Below are 20,120 nucleotides of genomic sequence, written 5' to 3'. Positions count from 1 at the left end.
ATATCCTTAGATACTGTCTTGGCCTAATTCAAATACTTCCAAAGTATACAGCAAATGATGACCGTTTTTATAATACTCGTTCATGTCACGTTGTATAAATGATTGGAGACAGGCGCATGAATCAGGTGTGCGTGAGACAGTTCAGTGACGCCTAGAGACCGGTGCACTGAATGAGCAGCAGTACTGGGGGAATCCTTGACAGTTCACGCTCGCACAGTTTCACGACAGGTCTGATGTATAACGGGAAACATGCATATGGCGTGCGACAAAAATCTCAATATCTCAAAATTTTGAAGCGTGCGCAGACTTTTCAGAAATTGTGCACTCAGATATTTAGTGTTACATTTACACAACATTTATAAATGTGGAGCCAGGTCCTGGAGTTTTAGGTTGGCTTGGAGGGAATTCCAAGACCAGGGCTGTCATGAAAGGACCTTTTTCCATGCTCAGTTCAAATTTTCTGGACTGTTAGCATGAAACAAGATTAAGATCCGAGCTTGTATGTGTTTTAATTTCAAGGACAGATAAAATGGCAGTTTTCCTAAAATGTACTTATAAATAAGAATGTACCAGTGTTTGAACCTGTGTGTTTGTAGTGATGTCCACCCGACAGCACTATAGATATCAGAATGGTGAGTTAGACGTCTTTGATTGGTGACAAAACAAAGGGCTGCATGATACACAGAGTCAAGAGCCTTCAGTGTAGCGCTGGAGGCTTGCACATAGGTAGTATCACCATAGTCCAACACAGGGAGAAAAGTACAACAAATCAACTATTTTCTGGTAGCAAAGGAAAAACAAGCTTTGTGCTGGTAATATGCAGCTTGAGTTCCCTGACAAGGTTCTCAATTTGTAGACCGTCATTGTAAATAAAAAATTGTTCATGCCTAGTTAAATAAAAACATGGGTGGTGAAGCTCAACTCCTCATCCACCAAACTCACAGATATTACTACGTTTTGACTTCTATGATGCCATCAAATCTATCAACGGTCCCCAAAGAAAAAAACATAACCCCAGTGAGATCCACAGATGTGTGCCCTTGATGTGTGTGGCTCCATCAGATTCTGGGAAGATGGGCTGAGCACTTCAGCATCCTTCTCAACAAGGGAATCCAACAGTACACAACGCACTCAACGAGCTGCCCAACATCCCCCCCTGTCCAGCCAATTGGACTCTCCCCTGAGCTTTGAGGTTTTAAGAGTCATCAAGGTTCTCAAAAACAACAGGAGGAATCCCAGCTGAGATCTATAAGCATGTGTTGTTTTGAGTTGAGAGGAGTGTGACTGCCTGGATGCTTTCACATACCTCCTCACTCACCGCCTTCTCCTCCTGATAAATAATATCTGGTCCTCGGAAGCCATATCTCATTTGCAAGAGAAAAAGGTGACAAACCAGACACCTCGGAAACAGCAGAGGAGTATCTCTCCTCGCGGTTGCTGACAAAGTCCCAGCCAGGATTATGCTATACCGCTTGGCAACACATATTTAAAAGCATTCTTCCAGAAACCCAATGTGGCTTCAGACGCGACTGCAATAAATGGTATTTATGGTAAGGCAGGTGCAAGAGAAGTGCAGCGAGCAGAATCAAGATCTGTACCTTGCTTTTATTGACCTCTCCAAGGCCTTCACCACGGTAAACCACAAGCTCCTGTGGGAACTTATCGGCAGGCTGGGAGTTCCGCCAAAGTTCCTCAAAGGAGTGTGCATTGGTGGTGATCAGGCAACCCCATTCAATGTTAAGGTTGAAGTGAAACAAGTTTGTTTCCTCGTCCCTGCCATCTTCAACATGTTTCTCACCGCAGTCGCTCTCCTCTCACACAAGTCCTTGGGAGATGAGGATGGAGTGAGCATACAGTTCCACCTGGATGGCAAACGTTTCAATTTCTGACACCACAAAGACCTCAACACATCTTTGAACTACAATATGCATACGACCATGCTTTCCTCGCCCACTCACCAGAATCCATGCAACATCTCTAAATGTGATCTCCTCCATCAACAACTCCATTGGCCTCGACATCAACAAAAAAATATGCAAATCATTGTGCAACAAGTCACACCCATTGAGACATGTCCACATCGGTGGTCAACAACTCGAAGTCGTACCTCACTTCACCTATATCGGCAGTGTCCTGTCCTCAACATGCAGCATTGACAATGACATCCAGGTTCGTGTGGGACTCGCATCTGTGGCCTTTGGTCGTCTCAAGTCCAGGGTATTCCAGAACAGAAACCTGGCAATACCCACTAAGACCTCAGTCTACAAAGCAGTGCGTTGATCCACCCTTTTGTAGGGCTCCGAAGCCTGGACACCGTACAGAAGGCACATTAACATCCTTTGAGGCGTTTAACATACGGTACCTTCAACGGATCCTGGGCCTAACATAGGGTACCCTACATCGACAGACAAACCCAAACGATGAGCAAGCGTTTCTTGCTCAGAGACACCTGCATGTGATCCGCATTCCCCAGCAGATCCTCTATGGCCACCTGAAAAATGGAGGTCTGCCGGGGGACAAAATAAATGCTTAAAGGACCACAGCAAGACCCTCCTGAAGCGGTGTGAGATCCAGCCTGTAAACATGGAGTGCCTGGCAACAATAACCGCCATATCTGGCATTCCACCTGCCACCTGGGTGTCACACACCTCAAGGACACAATCTCAGAGAGGAAAATTTAACTGTGAGCTCAATGGCATCAGTGTGCAAACAGTGGTACCCCTCTCTGGTATAGAACTCACCTGTCCCACAGCCACATGCAATGCCACAAACAAAACCCCCCCACAACAAACACAAATCGGGGGCAAAGTCAACATTGATGGAAAACCATAAGCAAGTAAGTGTGTGTGTGTGTGTGTGTGTGTGTGTGTGTGTGTGTGTGTGTGTGTGTGTGTGTGTGTGTGTGTGTGTGTGTGTGTGTGTGTGTGTGTGTGTGGAGTATTACCTCCATCAGTCTCAAAGTATTATAGAGGGCTCCCAGAATGATACCTGTTCATTATTTTGTAGATCATAAAACCTAACTGAGTACAGAGACGCCAAAGTCCTAGGTGTCAGACCTCCCTCAAGCACTGCTAGACAAACACACACACAGTACAATGGCTCCAGGTGTGAACTGCGTCCTCAGTACCAATGTCGCTATCTAAACTCAGTTAGTGTAATCAAGTTAAAGTGATGCTAGAGCTGGCTAATGAAGTCACCTTCTCCCATAGCCTAAGGGAGTGGAGTTATGACTTTGTCGTGGGCCTTTCAAACTCAATGTGTTTTTGGCCCTGTAGCCTTAAGGAAAATACACCTTCTACCCCTTCCCCGAAACACTGGGGCAAATTACCCACGGACAGACAGGAGAGATGCAGAGAAAGAAATAGAGAAAGAGAGATGGATCGACAAAATGTGGGGATAAAGGACCAAGAGAAATAATGTATCGCTGGGCTCCTGTATTTCATCAGTTCAACAGCACTGTAGAAACTAAGACAGGCTTCCTGCCGTGCAATCCCCTGACAAATCCCTAGACAGCACGTGATTATCAGTGTGTGTGAGAATCTTCCTCAAACACTATTTCACACTAACTCATTCTTAACCGACACATACTCAGACATCCATGCACGGAGACAGAGTCAGACCCAGACATGTATCACAAAATAATTGAAAAGAATGGCTTCAGAATATCCCTCCAGTTTGTGTGTGTCAGATCCAAAGCCCCCAGACAGAACTCATGCAGAACCTCTGGCGCAATTGGGGCTCACTGGACTGGGCTAAATCCCGAGGACTCACTACTGAATGGGCCAGGAACCTATTTAGCTAGCCCCACAGGAAATCACCATTCTAAATACCACACTGATAGTGTAGCAAATGGAGTGAGGCCAGGTAGCATCCGTCATTGAGGTAAAACTTGCCCCAGTTAATCCTGTCCCTGCAGTGTAATGACAGCCTAAACTGACCATTCACGCTTCCCCTCCCCTCCCCTTCCTTCCCCCACCCTCCAAACCCACCTTCTCACCGACATATCAACTCAGTCAGACTCAGCCTAACTATTCCATTTCAGCTCAGGGGGAAGGAATTAAATCATCTGGAAGGACATTTTCCCTTTTCCTGTACAGTGAATAAAGCAAAGTTAGCCAGACAGCCACAAAAGCACATTTCTGTCTGAATGGTGTGGTGTTCTGTTATGCTGACTCTGTCAGGGCACCACACTGTACAGGTCCTCTGAAGGGATAATGTTAGTTAGGGGATTTAACAGATCTGTCATGGAAAACAAGTGCCACCTCTCTCTCTGAAAGTTTTTTTGTTCTTTCATTCTCTCTATATCCTTCCTCTAAGGTCAATGTTACACAATGCTGTGATTCAGTCATTTTTTATTTTATAATTTAACCTTTATTTAACTATGTGCAGGAGAGGATTCATGACATCATGGAGATTTTCCAGTATCTGGACTGTTCTCCCAGAAGTAGTGAGCCGAATCAACATAGGGTTCATTAATAGACATGTGTAAGCAGAATGGGGGGCTGAGCTCAGGTGAATGAACAGAGCTGGGTCAACATGGAGTTAATCACTAGACATGTAAAAACAGAATGTAAGCAGAAAATGTATGCCTGTGCTGTTATAGGTTTGAGGGAAGTCATTGCCTGGTCCTGTGACTAGCATTGAAACATGCAATTGCATTATGTATGTATGCCTATGCTGTTGTAGGCCTGAGGGAAGCCATTGCCTGGTCCTGTGACTAGCATTAAGGCATGTGATTGTATTGTATATGTATGTCTGCATGGGGAGAGCCATTGTGTAGTCCTATGAGTATCATTGGACAGACACCTATATTAATTGCGTGTCTTCTTTTTTGTATCATTGCTATGGATATGCCACCAATAGAATCTGTAAACAACCAAGAATTGATACAGAAAGATAATGGTGGCAAGAGGCCAAGGGGTGTTAATCACCTACATAAAGGGGAGTGACCTTGTGTGTTATCTGAAAGTGGAAACCTATAAAGCCTGAGGTCTATAACAAGAGAAGGCAGTTGTTCACTGGAATTGCTCGGCTTCTGTTACATTTGTAATAAAGTATTTTTGAATACTTTATATCTGAGAAATTTGATTCAATATTTCCATGGCATAGGCAAGTCAGTTAAGAATAAATTCTTATTTACAATAACGCCCTACCCCGGCCAAACCCAGATGACGCTGGGCCAAATTGTGCGCCTTCTCATGTAAAATGTAAATAAAGCGATGGGAATCCATGCACCTGTGCATATTAGATGAGGATAGCCTGATGTGGGGACAAAAACTCTGTGTTTGAATAAACCTTATACACCAGCCATTATTATTCAACCTGGCTTAATGCCATATCCTGTCTAAAGGTCAGTTTTTATGGCTTGACTTATAGTAATATAATATAATATAATATATGCCATTTAGCAGACGCTTTTATCCAAAGCGACTTACAGTCATGTGTGCATACATTCTACGTATGGGTGATCCCGGGTATCGAACCCACTACCCTGGCGTTACAAGCGCCATGCTCTACCAACTGAGCTACAGAGGTGGATCATAGGCTGTATGGATCATATTACTATGACATGTGGATCAGACTAATTGCCCACGATAAATACTGGAAAAACTGTACTAGAGAAACTAGAAATATGGTCATGTGTCTGTTTTGGGAAACAACCTCTTTTTGTCTGGATCTCAAGCCAAATCAATAGCACCACCATAATCCTTTCAAAACAGGGGAGGGAGAGACAGAGAGAGATTCTCCCTTCCCCAGCGGAAGCCCCATGAGTATCATGCTTTCAATGCATAAGCCTTCAGCTGATTCACTTTAACAAATGAGAACATTACAATCCCCCAAAATATCTCAAAAGTGAGCGTGTGTGCTATGGATGGTGCGTGCCTACGTGCGTGGGTAGGTACTTGCGCGCGTGCGCGTGTGTGTGTGTGTTCACACCAGCGTCTGTGTGTTCCAAACACTTTAGAGCACTTCCATAATAAGTCGGGGAGGAATACGGCAAAAATATTACCATACTCCAATTAGGTAAAAACTAATTATGACAATTTGAGAAAACGAGAGACTAAGAGAGAGAAGTACTCTGACTGTGTGTGAACAGCTTTGAGGTAAAGCCTAAGGCCTATTATAAGAAAGCCTCCGTGCAGAACTCCGCAGCATCAACAGGCTTCCATTGTCAGCTGTGTCAGTGTCACATGATACCGTACAAAAACACACAAAGACCCATATTAAACACCATTCTCCCTCTAATGCCTTCTTCTTCTCTCCCCTGTGATCCAACTACCTCCAGGCATAATCTGAGCCTAAACTGATTGTTAACTGCGCCATCTGACCAAACAGACAAAGAGAAAGACACAGGGCTTTTCTGTACTTTTTCCTTAAAAGGAAAAAAAGCAGGCCATTGTCACACACTGATCTGAGACAAATAACCACCCTTTCAGACAAACTACAGAGACTGGTTACCACAGGAGGTTGGTGGCACATTAATTGAGGAGGACAGGCTCGTGGTAATGGAATATGGAGCGGAATAGGTGGAATGGTATCAAATAGATGGTTTCCATGTGTTTATATGCCATTCCATTTGCTCCGTTCCAGCCATCCCCAAATATTTCCATACACTCAGGTGGGAATGATTTTGCCTACAAAAGGACTGAAAATAATGAAAATAATATCAAACACACAATCTTCCGTTTGTCCTTGTGGATCCATCCCTTTGTCAACAGCACCCCGTGGGCCGCAGGACAGGGGTGTTCCTGCATTCTTAGGTGCTTTGTGCTAATGTGAGACACTACCACTATGCTGTCTCAGTTCCACCAGCCTACATCAAGGACCTGGCTTCTGTCCAGACAGAGACATGAGAGAAATATATAGAGAGTGGGCCATTGGGTCACCTTCTGCTATTGATCATGAGCTTTTGCTGGAGGCATGAATGGCATGGTGTCTTATGAAAAGGCCATGATTGAGTGTGTGCTTTATCGCTGCCTACATCTGTACATTACTGTTGATGGATAGATACAGGATACCAGATGCTCCCAGTTAGACCCTTTCATTCTTGCCTTGTGTCACTAATGAGCGGCTCATAAAGTTAAAGTTCGGACAGAGATATGGTCTGAAATCTTCCTGTGCTTCAGGCAAGACTACGACATTGTGAAAAGAAATTGACACTTTGTAATGTGTCATATGAACACACCAAGGACCAATATTTTCACACTACCTATACCCAATTCGAAAACCAAACTAACATGTATCATACATGTGTCAGCCAAGGACAGAAAGGACACCTGGTCAATTGCACAACTGAATTCATTCAACCGAAATGTGTCTTCCGCATTTAACCCAACCCCTCTGATTCAGAGAGGTGTAGGGGGCTGCCTTAATCAAGGTCATCAGCGCCCGGGGAACAGTTGTTGTTGGGTGTTAACTGCCTTGCTGAAGGGCAGATTTTTTTCACCTTGCCGGCTCAGGGTTTGAAACCAGCGACCTTTCAGTTACTGTCTCAACGCTCTTAACCACTAGGTTACCTGCCGCTAGGCTACTCTGAATGATATAGTGATGCCGAAGTTAGGAAGATTTTGGCAGGAGAGAAGGGCTCATGATGAAGCCAATAAGCTGTATCTGATAGCCTGCATTTGTGAAATCGATAGACCTTCCTTTGTTCCATCTCCCATTGTTCCATCTCCCATCAACACCTGGATGTGAATAAAGCTGCTTGTGCTCTCTCTGTTCTCACACTCCCTTCACTTATTTAACAACACTGTCATCTCAGATTTTCAAAATATGCTTTTCAACAATAGCAAAACAAGCATTTGTGTAAGAGTATTGATAGCTAGCATAGAATTAAGCCTAGCATTCAACAGGCAACATTTTCACAAAAACAAGAAAAGCATTCAAATAAAATCATTTACCTTTGAAGAACTTCAGATGTTTTCAATGAGGAGACTCTCAGTTAGATAGCAAATGTTCAGTTTTTCCAAAAAGATTATTTGTGTAGGAGAAATCGCTTCGTTTTGTTCATCACGTTTGGCTAAGAAAAAAACCCGTATCCGGGAGTGTAATTATAGCCTCAAGCTCATTACCATAACGCAACGTTAACTATTCATGAAAATCGCAAATGAAATGAAATAAATATATTGGCTCTCAAGCTTAGCCTTTTGTTAACTTCTTCGAGATAGGCGCTCTTTTAATTTTTGGATAAAAAATGTTCCCGTTTTAAACAAGATATTTTGTCATGGAAAGATGCTCGACTATGCATGTAATTGACAGCTTTGGAAAGAAGAAACTCTGACGTTTCCAAAACTGCAAGGATATTATCTGTGAGTGCCCCAGAACTAATGCTACACGCGAAACCAAGATGAAATTTCATACAGGATATGTTCCAGATTTTGAATGCCCTGTGTTCCAATGTCTCCTTATATGGCTGTGAATGCGCCAGGAATGAGCCTGCACTTTCTGTCGTTTCCCCAAGGTGTCTGCAGCATTGTGACATATTTGTAGGCATATCATTGGAATATTGACCATAAGAGACTACATTTACCAGGTGTCCGCCCGGTGTCCTCAGTCAAAATTATTGCGTAATCTCCAGGTCCATGCGCGTTCCATTTTCTTCAGAGGAGAAACCAAACTGCCACGAATGATTTATCATCGTTTGATATGTGAAAAACACCTTGAGGATTGATTCTAAACAACGTTTGCCTTGTTTCTGTTGATATTATGGAGTTCATTTGGAAAAACGTTCACGTTGTAATGACTTAATTTTCGTTTTTTTTTTACCCAAACGTGATGAACAAAACAGAGCGATTTGTCCTACACAAATAATATTTTTGGAAAAACTGAACATTTGCTATCTAACTGAGAGTCTCCTCATTGAAAACATCTGAAGTTCTTCAAATGTAAATTATTTTATTTGAATGCTTTTCTTGTTTTTGTAAAAATGTTGCATGCTGAATGCTAGGCTTAATGCTATGCTAGCTATCAAATCAACACTGTCATCTCAGATTTTCAAAATATGCTTTTCAACCATAGCAAAACAAGCATTTGTGTAAGAGTATTGATAGCTAGCACCTGGAGATTACGCAATAGTTTCGACGGAGGACACCGAAGCGGACACCTGGTAAATGTAGTCTCTCATGGTCAATCTTCCAATGATATGCCAATGATTTGTGACAAAATATCTTGTTTAAAACGGGAACGCTTTTCATCCAAAAATGTTAATAGCGCCCCCCTAATGCATAACTTGTTAATGCCCTTTCCCACTCTATTTATATTAAGCATCTCAATTCAACAAGTTGTAATATAATAATAATAATATATGCCATTTAGCAGACGCTTTTATCCAAAGCGACTTACAGTCATGTGTGCATACATTCTACGTATGGGTGGTCCCGGGGATCGAACCCACTACCCTGGCGTTACAAGCGCCATGCTCTACAAACTGAGCTACACAGGACTTACAGTATAGTGTATATAACCAGCCACAATAAAGTTGAGGGTTGCAAACCAATCTCATGAGATGCTCCATTTCAAAAAAAGCCATTAAACAAATCTATTTCTAAAGTTTCTAGCATGTTTTCCCAGTCATATGTTGGCAAATCTAGCACACTACAAGTTACACATTGTAGTAAGGGGTGAGAAGTAGTAGCACTAGAAGCATCCGTCTTGCAGACCCTCTTTTTGCTGTTTCATGGAGAGAAACACAGATCATGTGTATTTCAGATGAGGGATCTTTCCTCAGTGGTGTATAGTACTTAGTAAGTAGTTTGAGTACGTGGACTTTACGATTTATATTTTTTTACAAATTTTACTTCGCTACATTCCTAAAAAAAATAATGTACTTTTTACTCAATAGATTTTCCCTGACACCAAAAGTACTAGTTATATTTTATCAAGACAACATTCCTTGTCATCCCTACTGCCTCTGATCTGTCAGGACTCACCAAACGTAAATACTTTATTTGTAAATTATGTCTGGGTTTTGGAGTGTTTCCCTGGCTATCCATAAATAAATAAAAACAAGAAGATTGGGCCGTCTGGCTGACTTAATGTAAGGTATTTGAAACTTTTTATAATTTTACTTCTGATACTTTTTTTTTAGCAATTACCTTTGGTTTTAAATATACTTAAGTATCAAAAGTAAATACTTTTGAAGTAGTATTGGTTGACTTTACTTGAGCCGTTTTCTGTTCTGGTATCTTTATTTTTACTGGAGTATGACAATTACATTTTTCCACCACTGGTATTATTTTGGTTGTGAAGCAGATGGCAGTCAAATAACTAAACTCAGCAAAATAAGAAAATGTCCCCTTTTCAGGACACTGTCTTTCAAAGATAATTCGTAAAAATCCAAATAACTACACAGATGTTCATTATAAAGGGTTTAAACACTGTTTCCCATGCTTGTTCAATGAACCATAAACAATTAATGAACATGCACCTGTGGAACAGTCGTTAAGACACTAACAGCTTACAGACGGTAGGCAATTAAGGTCACAGTTATGGAAACTTAGGACACTAAAAGAGGCCTTTCTACTGACTCTGAAAAACACAGAAAGAAAGATGCCCAAGGTCCCTGCTCATCTGCGTGAACGTGCCTTAGCTATGTTGCAAGGAGGCATGAGGACTGCAGATGTGGCCAGGGCAATAAATTGCAATGTCCGTACTGTGAAACACAATGTCTGTACAACTGCCCGAGTTACACCAGGAACGCACAATTCCTAAGTCAGTGCTCAGACTGTCCGCAATAGGCTGAGAGAGGCTGGACTGAGGGCTTGTAGGCCTGTTGTGTAATGCAGGTCCTCACCAGACATCACCGGCAACAGCGCCGCCAATGGGCACAAACCCACCGTGGCAAAACAATGCTCTTCACTGACGAGTCGCGGTTTTGTTTCAACAGGGGTTTCACTGTGTGCTACAGCGTTGATATTTACATCCTCCTCCCTCATGTGGTACACTTCCTGCAGGCTCATCCTGACATGACCCTCCAGCATGACAGTGCCACTAGCCATACTGCTCGTTCTGTGCATGATTTCCTGCAAGACAGGAATGTCAGTGCTCTGCCATGGCCAGAGAAGAGCCTGGATCTCAATCTCATTGAGCATGTCTGGGACCTGTTGGATCGGAGGGTGAGGGCTAGGGCCATTCCCCCCAGAAATGTCTGTGAACTTGCAGGTGTCTTGGCGGAAGAGTGGGGTAACATCTCACAGCAATAACTGGCAAATCTGGTGCAGTCATTGAGGAGGAGATGCGCTGCAGTACTTAATGCAGCTGGTGGCCACACCAGATACTGACTGTTACTTTGATTTTGACCCCCACTTTGTTCAGGGACACATTATTCCATTTCTGTTCTCAGTTGTTGAATCTTATGTTCATTAAATATTTACACATGTTAAGTTTGCTGAAAATAAATGCAGTTGACAGTGTGAGGATGTTTCTTTTTTTGCTGAGTTTGTTTATTTTCTTGTCAATAATTGTAGTATAATAAGCCGCACACTTTCAATATGTATGCAGATATTCCCATAATTGTATTGAGTTCCCCACGATCTACAACTAACCCTATTTTATTTAGTTGTCTTTGAAAAGTACTACTTTGGACATCAGAGTGACTTGTCTGATTATTTCAGAGTATTAATTTAATCCCTAAAACATTCCTTTTCTAAGGTATCATACTACATAGAAAGACTACCTTTGTCATACCCAACTGCATTCATGTTAGCAAAGGGCTAACCTGGTCGTAGATGTCATACGTTTTCAGTGCTTGTGTGGCTATCTCAGGATATTCCGCCTTGATTTTAATAGAGAAGACTGGCAGAGATGAAGTTCTTAAACATACTTTTAAGGCCACCGTCATTTGCAACCTCAAGGAGTTGATCTTCTTCCTGCACGGACATTTAAACTTAGACTTTCACAAATGGGTCGCGGATCCATTCCTTCCCACTTCGTGGGTCTTTGGCGGTTGGGAAGTAAAACTCTAAGCTAGGTGATCACGCACCAGCTGGGAGAAAGACGGCCCAGTCTCAGTCTCTCCCAAAATCCCTGCTAATGCTTGGAACATGTCAAATATGCCCTTGTCCACTCGCCGTCCCCACAGTTCCAGTTTGGATTTCAATGCAGCCACCTTATCTGCCAACTTAAAGACAGTTGTCATTCTCCCCTGAAGTGACAGATTGAGTTCGTTGAGCTGGTTCAATACGCCGCACAGGAAAGCGAGTTTAGCGAGCCATTCCTCCTCATTGAAATATGCTGCCAGTGGTGACTTTTTCTGAAGGAAATCTCTGTAGCAGCTCTCGTAACTCAAACACTGTGGCAAGCGATCTCCATGTAATACGCACAGGGGGCTTGGAGCGTGCGAGTCACTTGTCGCAATGAAGCCATATTTTTAGGTAGGACTCATCATATATATATTTTTTTTTGCAGTCTTGGGCTCTGCGGTCTCTGCATTATCAACATCGTCGTTGGGCCTTTTATCTCCCTTACCCGTTCCCGAAGAAGCGATGTTTGTTTGTTTTTATTCATGTCAGCTAATGAAGCTAGCTAGTAAAAAGTTGGTCGGGCATCCCAGTTTGAAAAACCCAATTTGAAAAAAACCCAGTTCTGTTTGAAAAAGCTAGCCTTTGCTTTCCTAACTGCCTGTGTATATTGGTTCCTAACTTCCCTAAAAAGTTGCATATCGTGGGGGCTATTCGATGCTAATGCAGAATGCCAGGATGTTTGTGTGCTGGTCAAGGGCAGTCAGGTCTGGAGTGAATCAAGGGCTATTTCTGTTCCTGGTTCTACTTTTTTTATGGAGCATGCTTATTTAAGATGGTTGAGGAAAGCACTTTTAAAGAATAACCAGGCATCCTCTACTGACGGAATGAGGTGACAGCAGAGCTATTTGGAGGGCAGGTTGGTGAGCATGATATCTATGAAGGTGCCCGTGTTTACAGATTTGGGGTTGTACCTGGTAGGTTCATTGATCATTTGTGTGAGATTGAGGGTATCAAGCTTAGATTGTAGGATGGTGGTGTTAAAGCATGTCCCAGTTTAGGTCACCTAACAGCACGAGCTCTGAAGATAGGCGGGGGGGCAGTCAAGTCACATATGGTGTTCAGGGCACAGCTGGGGTAAGAAGGTGTTCTATAGCAAGCGGCAACAGTGAGCGACTTGTTTCTGGAAAGGTGGATTCTTTTAAAGTAGAGGCTAACTCTGCCCCCTTTGGCAGTTCTATCTTGTTGGAAAATGTTATAGTTATGGATGGAAATTTCAGGGTTTTCCGTGGTCTTGCTAAGCCAGGATTCAAACACGGATAGGACATCTTCGTTGGCATCGTGTGCTAAAGCAGTGAATAAAAAAAAACTTAGGGAGGAGGCTTCTAATGTTAACATGCATGAAACGAAGGCTTTTACGGTTACAGAAGTCAACAAATGAGAGTGCCTGGGGAATCGGAGTGGAGCTAGGCACTGCAGGGCCTGGATTAACCTCTACATCACCAGAGGAACAGAAGAGTAGGATAGGGGTACGCTAAAGACTAAGAACTGGTAGTCTAGTATGTTCGGAAAAGAGAGTAAAAGGAGCCTCTTTCTGGGAACGGTAGAATAGATTCAAGCCATAATGTACAAACAAAGGCATGGTAGGATGTGAATACAGTGGCGGTAAACCTATGCATTGAGTGACGATGAGAGAGATAATGTCTTGAGAAACATCATTTAAACCAGGTGAGGTAACCGCATGTGTGGGAGGTGGAACTAAAGGGTTAGCTAAGGAATATTGAGCAGGGCTAGAGGCTCTACAGTGAAATAAGGCACTAACCAAAACAGCAATGGACAAGGCATATTGACATTAGGGAGAGGAATGCGTAGCCAAGTGATCATAGAGGTCCAGTGAATAGCTAGGACGGCTGGAGACACGGCCATTCAGACAGCTAGCGGGCCGAGGCTAGCAAGCTAGCAGAAGGGCCTTAGAGGGACGTCGCGATGTAAGAAATCTGTTGTAGCCCCCTCGTGCGGTTAATATGGCAGACCAGTGTAGTAAAAGGGTCCAGGCCAATTGGCAAAATAGGTATATTGATGGGCCTCTTCAGTTAACAGTCCGATATGCTCTAGATAACTAGCGGGCTGCGGCTAACAGGCTAGCAGATGGGCATTCAGGGGACATCGCGATGCAGGAGCCTGTTGAAAGAAAAAACCTTGGGCAGATTACGTTGGTAGTCCAGTCGTGATGGATCGGTGGGGCTCCATATCGGCAGTAAAAGGGGTCCAGGCCAATTGGCAAAATAGGTATTGTAGCCAGAGGAGTGGCTGATGGACCTCTTCAGATGGGCCTAGCATAGGTTAGCTCCAGGTTAACTGGTGCTTGCTTCATGACAGAGACATTAGCCAGGAGTGGCCACTTGGATAGCAGATAGCTAGCTGCGATAATCCAGGTGTAAAGTTTCAGAGCATGCGGTAGGAATCTGGAGATATGGAGAAAAATAAGTCCGATATGCTCTGGTTTGAATTGCGCTGTGCAGACTGGCAAGAGCTGTCCGGGCTAAATGTTAACTGATGACGCCTAGCAGTGGCTAGCTGACTACTAGCTAGTAGCTAGTAGCTAGTTAGCTAGCTAGCTACTGTTGGGGGTTCCGGTTCTAAAGTAAAGAAAATAGTAGATCCATACCACATTGGGTGAGGCAGATTGCAAGAGAGTATGTTGAAGTTGAGGTTAAGAAAAATATATGCAAAGAAAAAAGATTAAAAGATATATACACGGGACAAGATGATGACTTTATACACGTCAGCAACGGCTGTGGCTCAAATAGCTGAATCCACTCATTTGAATGGATGTCCACATACTTTTGTATATATAGTGTAGGTGTTCCTCCAGGTGGGAGAGGGAAGTGTAATAGAGATTGCGTCATCTGTGGAGGCTGTATGCAAATTGGAATGGGTCCAGGGTGGTTGGGATGATGGTGTTTATGTGAGCCATTACCAGTGAGCCATTGGCTACAGATTTGAGTGTTATGAGGTGATAGTCATTTAGAGAGTTATCTTGGCGTTCTTGGGCACATAGCCTATGGTGGTCTGATTGAAACATGTAGGTATTACAGACTGGGTCGGGGAAAGGTTGAAAATGACAGTGTAGACACTTGCCAGCTGGTCAGCACATGTTCTTAAATCAAATCATGATTTTCCCTCAGCAGTCTGCATATTTAAATTAGATATGAGGCTTTAAAACGGAACTCAACACAAAACATCGGTAAAGCTGTATCCACATTTACACGTTGGAATGCAATTTCGGGAATTCAATGTCCAGAAATGTTCATCCAGAATTAGAGTAGCAAAAAATACGAATAGGTTATCATGACAGGGTAGCAGACGCACTGTTTGAATAGCCTACTTAAATATTGGAAATATTGGCTATAAACGATTAGGCGAATATACTAATAGCATACCCTAGACTACCATATTTAAAGGGACGGGTAGAGTTATAACAAAAAGCGGGAATGTGAGGTGGACTCTGATCTGAGGGTCAAGTCTTTCAAAACAGTGAGCCACAAAACAAGCACTATCCTCCGATTCGAAGCAATCTAACGAAACGCATTTTCATAAAAGCCCCTTATCTCGCACCTTGACAATTCAGTAAACCCTCTTCATTATACAATATATCGAGCGTTCCATTGAATAGCCTTCAGTCGCCTATGAATAAAGTTAACTGGGGAAAACATACTGCGACATCTTTCACACCCCTTTTCAGGATCAATATATCGATGCAAAACTCTCCAGGATGGATGCATCGCTTCCCAAGTGCGCAGTGACTTGAAAACAGGAAGAAAGGGCTCTTTACCTGTTGGTCCCTCTATGCCTTCGGCGTAGATTTGAACGGCCAGGATCAGTAGAAATGCACAGTTGTTCATTGTGCTGTTTTAGTCCAGTTTGGAATAGATGCAGAAATAATTTCAGTGACTCCGCGAGGGCCGATGTGCAAACTGTTTTCTCCAGCCTATCGATTCCCTAATTCTTTCTGAAACGTAGTTACGAGACCGCAGCAGTAGTACAAGACGTGCTAACTGACGTCAGGATAAACAGTACACCACATTTTCACTCTTCCGCCAAGCACGCGTTCTGTCTCGATATGTTGTGTGATTTAAAATATGCGACGGACGCCTCCAAGTGGCACCATCTTGCAACTATTCTGGCGTCTAAAGGTTTTACTGAGGTAAGAATGAACTCGCTACATGTCTCTTGCTCTCTCTTGTGTGTGTGTGCCTCACCAAGCATTCACATACATCCACCTAGTCTCTTGCAACAGCCTAGTCTCCATCAAAACTGATTGTTCTGGGTTCTGAGGTTATCCACCTGACGATCTCCCAAAATATGTCACACCAGATCCACCCTGACCAGTGGCTCAAAGTAGCCCCAACAATGGATTCACTGGTGGCTTTATGATCAAAGGTGAGATGAGCATATCTGCAACAATGGACACAGTCTGTCAGTCTATCTGCAGAATGAGAAACAGATTGATTATCCTAACAGCTTCACAGGTTGAGTGGATAAGGCAAATCTTTTTAGCACACGACAAAAGACCAGGTACCTTTTGAGCCATGAATATTTGTACTTGTGCGGAGCTGACAACTTTGGCTGGCTGCTATGTCATAACTGAGGGAGTAGAAGGGACCTAGATATCCAAATGTTAATCCAGCTATCAATGTAAATGTATAGCTCAGTCTCTATGACATTGTACTGTGTAGGCTATGGGTATGTGTGACTTGTTCAGAGGTGCATATCTCTACTCCATAAAGGATGCACACAGATTTAAAAAAAAATACACCTTATGGAACAGCGGGGACTGTGAAGAGACACAGGCACAGATAGACGCACAGACACACACGTACACATGGAATTGTTTTGTTGTTGTAGATATATGGAATTAGAGGGCACACAATGTGTTGTGTAACGTAACGTTTTTATTTGAATATAACTGCCTTTATTTTGCTGGACCCCAGGAAGAGACAAGAACATATAAATTAGAGACTTTAACAGATCAGCTAATGGGGATCCATAATAAATACAAAAATACAAATACATTAGTTCTCAAGACATCTCTCCTTGCCTCCTTCTCAAAATACATTGGAGAAGGTCAGAGGGGAGGGACTTTCTCTTCCAATATGTTTTGAGAGAGGACGTGAGAAGTATGCAATTGAGATTCTTCCAATGTGTTGTTCTGAAAAAGAAGATTCCTGCATGTTACTGACCTGTTAAAGTCTGTAATTGAGTATTTTCTCTTGTCTGGTCTGTTTTCTGATTGAAAATCATTGTTACATGTTCCATCAGGCATTTTAGTACTTATCTAATCCTGCTATACAGGTTAAGGACACTTAAATTAGGATGCTTGGTCTGTCACTCTTACTGGTCATTCACCTGACATCCATTTTCAAACATGTCATTGATTCAACACAAAGCCATGGACACTGATCATTTTGTGAGTTTAATGTACCATTAAGTCAGCCATGATGGCACGTTTAGATTAGTTAATTTGCCAGCCGACTTGTTTGCTGCCATGTGATTGCATACAGCAACATGCATTAAGACATTGCAATGTGATTTACTTATTCCATGATTTATTTCATGAATTGCCAGATACTGTCACATACAAATGGTGTCCTCACATATTTATGCTGGAATTATATGGGCCTTGTGACTCATAATTCAAGTTAAATATTTTAGGAAGCCGCAAAGTGCTGACAAGGCAACAGCATCCCAATGGGCACACCACATCATTTCAAAGTGGTAATATTTGGTAGAGAAGTTGATCAATGAGATTTCAACCTTTATTCACAAAAGACAGTTAACGGTTATTTAATTTCAGTACTATCGAGTTTATAAACTGTACTCGACTAATAATCAACTACATTTAAATATTGGAATGAGGTTGAGAACACATTGTGAACTGATTTGACCAAAACGCATCATGAATTCAACAGGGATTATTGCCAATCCATGAAGTGTGTTGATTATATGTTTAGAAGTAGTTGCCATTTTGTGATGTAAGCTTTTTTACATTAAATAAGGATAAGAGCAAAGAATAGGAAAACAAACTGTATCAACCAGGACCTGCACACTCTTGAAAAGTAACCTGATACAGTATGTACACTGAACAAAAATATAAACACAACATGCAACAATTTAAAATATTTTACTGAGTTACAGTTCATATAAGGATATCAGTCAATTGAAATAAATGCATTAGGCCCTAATCTATGGATATCACATGACTGGGAATACAGATATGCAACTATTGGTCGAAGATACCTTAAAAAATAAGTAGGGATCGGGGATCAGAAAACCAGTCAGTGTCTGGTGTGACCATCATTTGCCTCATGCAGCGCAACACATCTGGCATCCCTTTGCCTTGACAGTTTTTCACACTCTTGGCATTCTCTCAACCAGCTTCACCTGGAATTCTTTCCTAATAGTCTTGAAAGAGTTCCCATATATGCTGAGCACTTGTTGGCTGCTTTTCCTTCACTCTGTGGTACAACTTATCCCAAACCATTGGGTTGAAGTCGGGTGATTGGAGGTCAGGTCAACTGATGCAGTACTCCATCACTCTCCTTCTGGGACAAATAGCCCTTACACAGCCTGGAGGTGTGTTGGGTCATTGTCCTGTTGAAAAACAAATGATAGTCCTAAGTGCAAACCAGATGGGATGGCATATCCCTGCAGAATGCTTTGGTAGCCATGCTGGTGCCTTAAATTCCTTGAATTCTAAATAAATCACAGATAGTGTCACCGGCAAAGCACCCTCAAACCTACACACCTCCTCCGCTGTGCTTCACTGTGGGGACAAAAAAAATCTCAAATTTGGACTCATCAGACCAAGGACAGATTTCCACCGGTCTAATGTCTATTGCTCATGTTTCTTGGCCCAAGCAAGTCTCTTCTTATTGGTGTCCTTTAGTAGTGGTTTCTTTGCAGCAATTTGACCAAGAAAGCCTGATTCCTGCAGTCCCCTCTGAACAGTTGATGTTGAGATGTGTCTGTTACTTGAAATCCGTGAAGCATTTATTTGGGCAGCAATTTCTGAGGCTGGTAACTAATGAACTTATCCTCTGCAGCAGAGGTAACTCTGAGTCTCCTGTGGCGGTCTTCATGAGAGCCAGTTTTTATCATAGAGCTTGATGGTTTTTGCGACTGCACTGTTTTGTCTTAAATTGATGATGGACTGTCATTTCTCTTTGCTTATTTGAGCTGTTCTTGCCATAATATTTTACCTTTAAGTCAGTTAAGAACAAACTTATTTTCAATGATAGCCTAGGAACAGTGGGTTTAAATGCCTGTTCAGGGGCAGAATGACAGATTTGTATCTTGTCAGCTCGGGGATTTGAACTTGCAACCTTTCGGTTACTAGTATAACACTCTAACCACTGGGCTACCCTGCCGCCCCAATATGGACTTGGTCTCTTACCGAATAGGGTTATCTTCTGTATACAACCGCTACCTTGTCACTACACAACTGATTGGCTCAAACGCATTAAGAAGGAAAAAAAATTCCCCAAATTAACTTTTAACAAGTCACACCTGTTAATTGAAATACATTCCAGGTGACTACCTCATGAAGGATTTCACTACACCCTCAATAACATCTGCTAAACGTGTATGTAACCCCAAAAAAATATTTGATTTTGAGAGAATGCCAAGAGTGTGCAAAGCTGTCATCAAGGCAAATGGTGGCTTTTGTCTGGTACTGTAAAGAAAAGATTAAATCAATGTCCCAGAACTCACTTTGTGCACACACCATCCCACAAGTCCAGAAATTGGCAGACAGAGCTATGTTGCTCTCTGTCACTGCTTGAAGGAGATTGCAAGTATTGTGTGACCTGTATAGTCAATGGCTCGCCAGGTAGCTTTGGCTGGTGATGATCTGGAGGCGATGCTGCTGGAACCCTATAGGCCACCCGAGCCGAGGAGAAGGTTCCCTCAGACTCCACCGCAGTAGAGGCAGGATGGGGAAGGACATCTAGTGTGGGCTCAGTCTCCATAGCAGGCAACTCCTGAGGAACGAGGACATGATATCTCAGTCGCAGCCATGCCCAACAATGGTGCCGGGGCTGGAGAGGCAACTTCTTGCTGCTGTCCTCCATATGACTGTCCCATGTTCTCCACTGTAACCTG

The 20,120-nt window shown here is 42.7% G+C and overlaps 1 protein-coding gene across 3 annotated transcripts in view; it reads right to left on the bottom strand.

Moving 5' to 3' along the window:
• The window catches only part of LOC123997477 (receptor-type tyrosine-protein phosphatase U-like), a 313,670-nt gene extending 297,617 nt beyond the window's left edge, over nucleotides 1-16,053 (bottom strand). For all 3 annotated transcript variants that reach the window (XM_046301752.1, XM_046301754.1, XM_046301753.1), the window contains exon 1: nucleotides 15,793-16,053. In XM_046301752.1, coding sequence (XP_046157708.1) covers nucleotides 15,793-15,862 — 70 coding nt within the window. In that variant the 5' untranslated portion in view covers nucleotides 15,863-16,053. The remainder of the gene's footprint in view (nucleotides 1-15,792) is intronic.
• Between the last annotated feature and the right edge of the window lie 4,067 nt (nucleotides 16,054-20,120).

Source organism: Oncorhynchus gorbuscha, linkage group LG15 (assembly GCF_021184085.1).
Source record: "Oncorhynchus gorbuscha isolate QuinsamMale2020 ecotype Even-year linkage group LG15, OgorEven_v1.0, whole genome shotgun sequence".
NCBI classification, from domain to species: Eukaryota; Metazoa; Chordata; class Actinopteri; order Salmoniformes; family Salmonidae; genus Oncorhynchus; species Oncorhynchus gorbuscha.
This window is presented reverse-complemented; position numbering and strand designations above follow the sequence as displayed.